Source organism: Eschscholzia californica, unplaced genomic scaffold, assembly GCF_041429995.1.
Source record: "Eschscholzia californica isolate CP2 unplaced genomic scaffold, dmEscCali1.0.p SCAF_3, whole genome shotgun sequence".
In the NCBI taxonomy this organism is placed as follows: Eukaryota; Viridiplantae; Streptophyta; class Magnoliopsida; order Ranunculales; family Papaveraceae; genus Eschscholzia; species Eschscholzia californica.
In genome coordinates, this window is record NW_028238420.1 from 64,569,179 (window position 1) to 64,579,743 (window position 10,565).

General features: G+C 36.1%; 2 protein-coding genes across 3 annotated transcripts; one reads left to right on the top strand and one right to left on the bottom strand.

Moving 5' to 3' along the window:
* The first annotated feature begins 756 nt into the window (after positions 1–756).
* On the top strand, positions 757–5,034 carry LOC147553308 (AP-1 complex subunit mu-2-like). Its single transcript, XM_086664752.1, has 11 exons — positions 757–1,391; positions 1,767–1,913; positions 2,043–2,105; positions 2,203–2,379; positions 2,468–2,571; positions 2,928–3,035; positions 3,175–3,271; positions 3,363–3,460; positions 3,584–3,725; positions 3,907–4,029; positions 4,690–5,034. Exons 1-11 carry the CDS (start codon positions 1,263–1,265, stop codon positions 4,786–4,788), a joined length of 1,287 nt encoding a protein of 428 aa, XP_086520878.1. The 5' UTR covers positions 757–1,262; the 3' UTR covers positions 4,789–5,034.
* Positions 5,035–5,684: 650 nt separating this feature from the next.
* Positions 5,685–10,192, bottom strand: TAR2 (tryptophan aminotransferase related 2). Of its 2 annotated transcripts, XM_086664751.1 has the most exons (7): positions 9,942–10,192; positions 9,486–9,800; positions 8,666–9,114; positions 7,284–7,587; positions 6,391–6,671; positions 6,005–6,300; positions 5,685–5,922 (listed from the first exon to the last, which is right to left on the bottom strand). In XM_086664751.1, the coding sequence occupies exons 3-7, from the start codon at positions 8,950–8,952 to the stop codon at positions 5,735–5,737; spliced, it is 1,356 nt and encodes a 451-aa protein (XP_086520877.1). In that variant the 5' UTR covers positions 8,953–9,114; positions 9,486–9,800; positions 9,942–10,192; the 3' UTR covers positions 5,685–5,734. The 2 variants fall into 2 exon arrangements, with proteins under 2 accessions (XP_086520877.1, XP_086520876.1); XM_086664750.1 differs by having other exon boundaries at positions 9,486–10,038.
* Between the last annotated feature and the right edge of the window lie 373 nt (positions 10,193–10,565).

Here is a 10,565-nt window from a genome sequence, read left to right on the forward strand (position 1 = left end):
GAAGTCGCTCGACCACCGGGAGAGGCCCATTAGTAGAGGGTTGCACAACAGGATTGAGATGAGCTGAAGCCGCCTCTGCCGGTGTCGTCAACCTGCTATCCGATGCTAGATTTTGAGCCTCCGGGGAGCTACAATCTTTTCCCAAAACCCTAAAAGCATCTCCTTCTTGATGTGTCTCTTTTGCAATAACAATAGCTCTACAATCAAAGATTGCTCTAACTTTATCCATAATATCACTTCTACAAAACTCCCCCTGGCATGAACTAATTTCTGCGTTTCCCCACCCCTGCCTGAAGAAAAAAAGAAGGCAGCTTTTGAGATAGAGTCTTTTCGGAGGCGCCCGGTGCCCGAGACAGACGCTACTCGTCTGGACGGACCGCCAAGTTTAGTTGGACTGGCATGGACAAAAGACTCTAACCGGACTTCAATCCGATTGATACTTTTACTTACTTAGACATTTTAATCGTATATAGATAGTTATGTAAATATAGTTCGCATTCATACTACACATTAACACATAAGTGCATGGAAAGACTACATTTCTTATTTATAAAGTTTTGAATTTTTTTCATTTAAGAGTTTACAATGTGGGACTATGTTATCGTTACAAAATAAATTTTGTTCTTCACATTTGAATCCCACAATACTAGTGATAAAGAAAAAAGTGTTTGGTGTTTATTATAAAAGAATTGAGAGATAGAACACTCTTGATTGAAACAAAAAAAAATAAACATTGTGCTTGAGTCCGACTGGATCGGTACTCAGATTGCCCAATAATTTAGACGGATTCGGATAGACAACATACAACAAAACTTTGTCGAGTGTCCGTCCCATTTGTCCAGACATGCGAATGGACAAATTGAGAACTTGTCCGTCCCGCCCAAACCTTATGAGCAAGTGACCGTAGATTACCCGTCTAGTCCGTTTCCCACCACCCCTTGTCCGAGGGGGGTCTTACGCCGCGTACTTGCATTAGAATTAAACTACAAGAGTAAAGCTGTCTCTCTCTCTCTATCTCTGAGTTCGTTCGTTCGTTCGTTCTCACGGTAAGAAACCCAATTTAGAGAGAGAAACTCTTTCACTTTCACAGACAAGGAGGTAGTTGGAGGAAGAAAAGAGTGTCAAATTTCTTTCATTTTCAGATTCTTCAATCTGAAATATCACTCTGAAAATCATCAGATCCGTTTCTACAACTCTGATCTGATCTAGATCTTCAATAAAAACGAAATTTTAATCACATTTCCGGTTTATTAAATCAATCAATGTCAGGCGCCGCTTCGGCGCTTTTCATTCTCGACGTTAAAGGTCGTGTTCTTGTTTGGCGTGATTATAGAGGCGATGTATCTGCTCTTCAAGCTGAAAAATTCTTCGCTAAGTTAATTGAAAAAGAGGTAATCATTCAATCTTCTGTTATCTGATTGTCTTTGTATAATGCCGTTACTTTTTCAGTATAAACATTTGTAGATGAAGAAATTAGGGCGAAATCTCGGTTTGATTTAGTTAGGTTTTGAATTATTTCCATTATAGATTTTTTGATATCACTTATTCAAGTTGTTACTGATTAGAATCACTAGCATCAGTTAGAATACGTGAAATTAGGGCGAAATTTCTCTATTTTGTTAGTTTCTTGACTCTAATCACACTCCTTTGTGAAATTTTGCTTTTTTTAGTTGTGAGATTCAATTTGAGATGTTTGATCTGATTTTAATAGTTAGAATTGGTTCTAAATGCACAATTAATTTGTTCTTCTTATTGGCTAATTTCAGGGTGATACTGAGGCTCAAGATCCAGTTGTATATGATAATGGAGTCACCTACATGTTTATACAACACAACAATGTTTACTTGATGACAGCATCAAGGCAAAATTGCAATGCCGCTAGTCACATTCTCTTTCTACACCGCTTAGTTGATGTAAGTTTTCTTCCTTATCACATTTCGAAAACTAGATAAAACAGATCTATAAAGATAAAGATGTGAATTTAGTGGATGTTCTATCTTTTATGAAGTACATGATTCTCAGCCGATTTTCTTCGGTAGCAGGTGTTCAAACATTACTTTGAAGAATTAGAAGAGGAGTCATTAAGAGATAACTTTGTCGTTGTGGTATGAAAATTTATAACTTTTATTTGAGTATGTCATTGATCATAAACAATCGGAATATATCTGAAAATGTCATACTGATGTAATATGGTTGTTGCAGTATGAGTTACTTGATGAAATGATGGACTTCGGTTACCCTCAATATACTGAGGCAAAGATTCTCAGTGAGTTTATCAAGACTGATGCTTATAGGATGGAAGTCAATCAGAGGCCCCCTATGGCTGTCACTAATGCAGTGTCTTGGAGGAGTGAAGGGATACGATACAAGAAGAATGAAGTAGGTTTTGCTTGCCTTTACTTCTTTTCGTTTTCCTTTTAGCTAATATTGTTAGACTTAAAGGAAGCAATATGTTTTGCTTGATTAGGTATTCTTGGATGTGGTAGAAAGCGTCAATATACTTGTCAATAGCAATGGACAAATAATCCGCTCAGATGTTGTCGGGGCATTAAAAATGCGAACGTACTTGAGGTGCATTTCTTCTTACTTTTGCCATTCCTTTACAGACAGGGTTGGAAACTTAGGTAATTAGTGTAGTTTCCAGTACTTCAAACCTCTTTATGTTATTGTATACACTACAATATTTAGGCCATTCATGTATATTGGTATCTACAAAGTGGCGAAGGCTTGCAACATGTCTGTCAAACCAATTATGGGTATGTAAATGATTTATCAATTTAAAGGGCGAATCATGCCAAACATGTAAAATTCTGCTAGTGCTCACACTCGGGACAGTCGTTTTCTTAATGATCCCTTAAAAAGGGAACATTTCTTGAATGATTCAAAACTACTGCGGAAGATTTTAACTTGATTTTCTTCTGTTTCAGTGGTATGCCTGAGTGTAAACTTGGCCTAAACGATAGAGTTCTATTGGAGGCTCAGGGTCGCTCCGCGAAAGGAAAATCCATTGATCTAGATGATATTAAGTTTCATCAGTATGTATCTTATTTGTCATTCCATCTAATTTCCACTTTCATTCAAGAATTTACTTATATATAACATGGGCTAATGACCTGTTTCCTCGCCGAGCCTATGGTTTCTGACGCTGCAATTTTCTTTTTATTTTGGAATTAGGTGTGTACGTCTGGCACGATTTGAAAATGACAGGACTATATCTTTCATACCTCCTGATGGAGCTTTTGATCTTATGACATACAGACTTAGTACCCAGGTTTTAACTTGGAAAATGTTATGGCCTAATGCTGTTTAATTTATCTTAATCTGTCTCCATTGTGTTGACTCTCATTTGCGTATCATTACAGGTAAAACCTCTGATCTGGGTAGAAGCTCAAATTGAAAGGCATTCAAGAAGTCGTATTGAAATTACGGTAAAAGCCCGAAGTCAGTTCAAGGAGCGTAGGTACAATTAGTTTTTCCCCAACTAGTCATTAGTTAATTATCTACTTCATACTTGATTCACTCACAGTCAGACTTAATTTTTGGAATTTCCTGGTTTTATTTACACGCCCTTATTTCAATACAGCACTGCAACAAACGTTGAAATTGAATTGCCTGTATTAGCTGATGCTACAAATCCTAATGTGCGTACTTCCATGGGATCAGCTGCATATGCACCTGAAAGTGATGCATTGGTGTGGAAAATAAAATCGTTCCCTGGTGGAAAGGTAACTCTAGAGTTTAACCTCCTGGAAAATAAAACCTGCTTTCAGTATTGCTTTCCTTATTCTTGGATTTGCTAGTGGCTCATATATATAAAGTTTTCATTAAAATTAGGGTTGTGGATTTATTGTGATTTAATTATTGTTTAAACTTCAAATGTTATTTGTAAAATGGAATTTTTTTTAGGAGTACATGTTGAGGGCAGAATTCCGCCTTCCTAGTATAACTGCTGAGGAATCAGCTCCGGAGAGAAAGGCTCCCATTCGGGTGAAATTTGAGATTCCATATTTCACCGTCTCTGGGATACAGGTACTTTAATCATCCTCTGTCATAGCTATTTATTTCTAAGTACTCTATGAAAATGAAAGTATCTTTTTGTTAATAGTTTAGATAAGCTGAACTCAAATGTAGGGAGACACTAGTAAAATTGGAATTGGTCGTGTTACGAGTGTCTTTGTTGTTATCTCCAGTCGATTTGATTCCATCTCCTAGGGAAGTTTAATATAGTACAAAGAAAACCATATCTGCGTATTGTCTAGTCGTCGGGCTATATCTCATCGATCTCCCGGGAGTTTTATTAAAATGCTAATCAGTTCTGTTGATTTACGAGGTCATTGCTCAACCTGTTACTGTTATTTTATATTATATTATTACCATGTGCCCTTAAGCGAGAATGTGCATCTGTGATTCTCTCAGAAACACCTCCACATTTTGTTTTAAGCATCTTAACTAGTTTGATAATTGAAGTTCTCTCTCTGTAATTAGTCTTCAGTAGCTGCTGTACAAGCCACTTAACGATACAAAACTATAGCATCTTATTTCAATCCATTTGTTCTTTAGTTTGGTTTTATAATTACAATCTTTTGACATATTTTTGTCTTAGAATTATCGATGCAGTAATGAAGTATACTTTTTGTTTCATTACTCATTTTGCAGCTTCTAATCTTTGTATACGTTCATGTTTCGTAGGTTCGTTACTTGAAGATCATTGAAAAGAGTGGATACCAAGCCCTTCCATGGGTGAGATACATAACAATGGCTGGCGAGTATGAACTTCGACTTATTTAAGCGTTATTCATTTTCAGTTCTAAACTCTCTGGCATGTCCAGCAAAAGCTCTCTTCTTTCTGTAGGTTTCCTCTGTTTTTACATTTACATGTTTGTCTTTATGTTATAGTTGTCTGCAAGGGTGCAAATGAATTGCCCTAGAAAGATATCCTTTTTCTTTTTGTATTTTTAATGAGAATCAAGATATATTCATTGTGATTAAACAACAAAAAATGATCTTAAATTCAAAACTAGAGACTTATATAAACGACTCGAGTTCTTTCAATTCCTTGTTTACTTGTCTTCCCATTATTCTAAACAAACGGCTCCATTTTCTGGTGATCACTTTTTGATAGCTCGATTTCTATTGGGTTTATCTCCTTAAGGTTTCTCGGCCCTCTCCTTAATTTTCCCGTCGATGGGGAGAACGAAAGCGAGATAGATGGAATACAGATACGGAGGACTTAAAAGAGAGACGACTGAGAAGAGGATGTGGTGAGTGAGGTCGACAAATTGAGAGATAGAGTGTGAGATCTAAGAAAGAGAGCCGATGGTCTATCGGGTTTCCTCTATCAACGATAGAAAGAACTCCAGCTTCTTCTCGGTCACTAGCAGAGCGAAACCCCTTCGCTAACTACAATTTTTTTAATTAAAATAATGTTAAAATACTGTGGTTGAGTTTGGAATTTGGGTTCTTTTTTCCTTTAATAACTTCCCCAAGAGCACAAGTGATATGGGGTTGACTTCAGTAAGATCCACATTGCCAATAGAACTTTCCTACATCCAAATTGGATTTTATGTGATTTATCGAAATACAGAGAGATCATATAAACTGAAGCTCACTCCGATTGAGTAGTCACCCGAATATCTCTTCAATTAAGAGACCCAACTTCGAAACAATTGAAAAGTAACATAAAAAAACAACACTAATCTTTTATTTAGAATAAACATTTCTTTATCTAATTATATTAACAGGTATGAATACTAGATAATCTTTTAACAAAGAGATCAAATGTTTCATTTCTATCTATCATGCTCACCCTTACATACTTTTTATCCATACCAAAATGCTTCCCACTTCTTGTTATTATCTTATGACTTCGAAGAAATTCTTCGCAATCTTCTATCTCCCCTTCACATTTTAACCAAGCAAAAGCTGCATATCAAGAAGAAGAAAATTTATTCAAGAATAACCCATTATTCGAAACAAATTAAGATCTTGATTCTATATTAGTTACCAGGATGTGGTTTAAAGAATCCGCTTGTGTAGTTGCAGAAATCGGAGGTAAACTCGGGAAGGCTAAACGACCCGCTTGTTCTTACTGCATCTGTTAGTTGCTTCCATCTTTTGATCATGAGAAGACGACCGAATTCAAAGAAGTTCTTGGAACTGTCGGATTCTCCACAACTATCAGATATAGCTCGAAGAATTTTTGCAGCTCGGAGTTGTGAATCTTTCGATACGCCTATAGTAGTCAACTCTATGTACTTTGTCATCTTTTTCGCAACTTCCTTGTCTTTAACCAATGCCCACCTGAAATGTTCAAGAAACAAGAAAATTTTAGAAAAAGAAACATCTTCAAATCTAGATATGAGAGAAGAGATTAAGTGAGAATGAACTTGCCCAATTCTTGTGCCAGCATGACCAGTGCTTTTAGATACTGTAAATAGGAGGATATCATGGTCTAATTCAGATGTAATGGGAGTATATTGTGGCCAATAATATGCAAGATCATGAACTAAAATTCCTCCTTTTCGGTTAACGACAGCCTCCCGAAGGAAACCATCAGGGTTGTTTGGTGAACAGACGAGCTCAATGAAAGGTTCTTCCTTGTCGAATTTGTAAGCATCTCCGGCCCATTTATATAGTCCCGACTTCAATAAGTCTGTCACCAATGGATAGGACTGCACGATGACAAGACAAAGCGAACAAGATCAGAGCCAAGATATAATGAAAATTAGAAAGCATAGAGAAAGACTTGTGGTACTAATTACAGTAGCTAATAGTACTGAACGTGATACTGTCGTGCATGACCCACTGACCTCGTGTAAGTTATGCCATGCACACGTCTAGCCGTTTAGAAACGAAATTCCCCAACATTGGAAAAACTAGGAATTCCTTATTCTGCCCATTCTTAGATGGAGACTACTCTATATAGTCGTATAATGCATCTCATTGAATAAGTAAACCCCGGTCGATGTTCATCGTTACCGCCTTTAAAGGGTAATATCAACGTGAATGAGTGAGTGATGAGTCCACATACGATAGGACATGCATAATGACCGTATTATCCACGTGTACATTAGTTTAGTAGGGAGATCTACAAGACCTCAGAATTTGTGGTGTCCTTGTCTTGTCAATTCTTTAGATAGACCCAGTATATTTCATACGGTTGTCTCGCCGATGTAGCCCTAATCGATTTTCCCTCTAACCATATCATCTATAAATGTGATAACTAGAAGTGATTAAGACATCAAAATCAGATAAGATTAGATAACAGAGTGAAGTCTACTTACAGAGTAATATGGAGCGGCCGAAACAACATTGATGGGTTCAGTTGCATCTGGAGAAACGAGAGCATAGAGGGCCGCCTGAAAGAGCTGAGTAGAGCCCGTTCCAACGACAATATATCGATCTTCTACCTTAGCATTACCAACCAATTTATGAAGTCTTCGAATTTCCTCACCAAATTCAGGCTCCAAGAACCAACATACATTCCCGATATCTGAAAAATAGCTCATAGTCTGCCATCCTGGTATGACTATCGTTGTTTTATCTCCTGTGTTTCTCCAAAATTGTTCAAACATGGTTGGGTCACCACTGCATAACACAACAATGAAAAGATGAAACAAAATAGTATTTAGGTTAGATCCTACTTGAGATCTTACAAAATAGAAATATCTAAAGAGTTATGATACCTAACTCTGACATGACCAATGGGCACATTTTTCAACTCCGATGTCGGCAATAACACCGGCCACCGCTTATAGACATGTTACCCACATTTATTAAATGAAATCTTCATAAAAGTAATAGAATTTACTGCACAAATTTCCAAGTCTAACGTTTACGGGTTCTTCACTCATACCATCTACAATTTAGTTATTGGGTTACGAGTTCGAATACTCTCAAGACTACTGAGACGTACTGATAGGAGGCACTATTGATTATTATGTTTATTTAATATCGACATATTTTAACGAAGAAAACAGTAAACGAAAAGAATTTGTGGCAACCGAGCTTGGTGTTAGATGTTAGAAATTTGTGCAGAATTGTGTTTGTGTTTTGTGCACAGGAACATCAAACAGCTCCTAAACCCAATGTTGCAAGATATTTATATGCATGCTAATTTTGCATTTCTCAAATTAGGAAAAAAGAACATTATATATTTTTAGTAATTTTTTAACTAAAAGTGTCGAAATTGACTACGTGGTAGTCTATGGGCCGTCAACCGCTCCTGAATGAAGTGAAGTAATAGACCGACAACACGTAGATTCGTGTCGGTCCAAGAGTTAAGGATACGCTCAGACTCTTTTAGGGTTTTGTATAAACTTCTGCTAATTTTAACAGTACGATTCGAACCCTGGTTTTTTTGTTCACGAGGCCCGTCCAAGCTCATGGTGCATGTTATCATCTTCTCCAAAGAATCCTCTATCAATGGATCATCTAATGATCTCATCCATTTCATGAGGCCCATTAATTCTTTCATGGACTTTTTTTCAGCCCATAAAAAATTAACTTGAAATGGATATGAATTCGAGATTTAAGCTAACATGCACCATGATCATCCTACTCAGGGCGCATTTTAGCACCTTCATTTTTCTCTGTTTTTTTTCTTTTCCAAAAAAGGGCGCATGTTAGAAAAAACAGAGGAAGAAGAAAGAGATTTACTACTTACTGATCAAGATTGATAACAGAGTCCAAAGGTAGCTCCTTTTTACTGAAATCAGCATTACCCATGGCAGAAGAAGAAGAAGAGATGATCTTGCTCATGCTATCTTGCGCCGCCTTCATCTTCTCCGCTGATTGTTTCAAAGCTTTTGCTTGTTCTCCAATGGCAGAACCCAAATTTTCTCTTTCTTTTGTATACCCATTAAGTATTAAGGCTAGATTTATAGCTAATGATAGAATCAATAAGTGTTTGAATGATAAAAACCTTGGAACTTCACTGTACCAGAAAGCCATTGATTGATTTGATTTGATTAGAAGGACTAATAATTGAAATCTAGGGTTTCTTTGAAGCTACAATAGGTCCAAATTTATAGAGAGAGAGAGAGAGAGAGAAAGGAAGCTCTACTAACAGATGGTAGATGCTCAACTGACTAAAACTGATGAATTACCTGGCACCTGTTAATAGAATCTTTTTCTTAATTAAAATCTAATTAGGGGTTTAAAGCAATTAATGCACAAAAAAACAGAAATATTAGTAGTACAGTATGATTTTTCAGCCATAAATTCAAACTTTTTTTTTGTTTTTTTCTTTTTGGAGGGAATAAATACTTGATTGATCTCCCCACTTTTTAGATTCTAGGGTTTATGGATTGCAATGAGGGGAGTAATCAATCTAGAGTATAAAGCTTTGAACTTTCAATCAAAACTCACCTCCAATAATACTCTGTTTTCCTCTGTTTTATGGTGAAAATCATGAACAGAATGAGCAATTTCTTCTTAATATTTGATAATGAAAATGGGTAAATAATAAAAAGATTTTTACTTACTTTTCATTGATTTTTACTCAAAATCAAGCTTTAATTCATCTCCTTCTTCAAGAATTTAAGCAAATTTTCTGATTGCCCTAGATCAATATCATCTGGAAGAAGAACATTTCTTCAAAGAAACCCCATTTTTTATTAAGTAATGAGGATGAAAAGGATGGTTGATTTCTCTTAAATTCGATTCTGGGTAATGAAAAAACACTCAAGAAATCAACTTTGAAATCTCTTCTTTACCACTGGAATTTGCTATTTCCAATGATCGATCGATCGATCGATCTCTTCTTCAGTAATCAAAGCGCACATGAAAACACAGATTCTCTGCACAAGAAAATTTAAGATATTTCTTTTTATTATTATAAGATCAACAACCCAAACCCCCAAAAAATAAAAATCAAAACCCCAGAAACAAAATTTCAAAGTTGATCTTTCCAAGTCATTCTGCCATTATTATTATTATACCTAAAAGTTAAAGCTGAATAATCTTATAGGTCTCTGAGTCATTTTCCCTTTTTTTCCACTTTCACATTCTCTCTCTATAAACAGAGGAAAGGTGGGTATATATAATATGGTTTCTGAAATGTGATAAAGGTGGGTTAGTCTGGAGTCACTGACTCACTCAGGCACTCATTAGAGAGAGAAGAAGATAGAGACTAGAGAGAGAAAGAAAGAGTGATAGTAGATAGTTTTAATGACTTGAAAGATTGGATTCTGATTTGAAGTAGTAGGGTCTAACCTTTTTAAAAACCTAGTTGAACTAAATGGACCACCACCACCACCACAAGGCAGAAGGAGATCCACTAGCTAAGTACCACCCAAAATATGGTCCATTAAGATGAACAAAATGGTCACATTATAAACCCTAAAATAAACCACACAAACTTTAAAGGGTGATATGAGATTGCTATTCCAATTAAAGAATTTGTTAGGTGTCTTTGTTGATGGTTGTGGAACTCACTTCCAAATGGATTGGAGTAGGAGCACCAATGAAGTATTATGATCCAATGAAACCCTAGTGAAATTCAATAAAATCTAATCTTATATAGATGTATTCTTTTTCGTGTTGAGAATGAAAGTCACTCAATT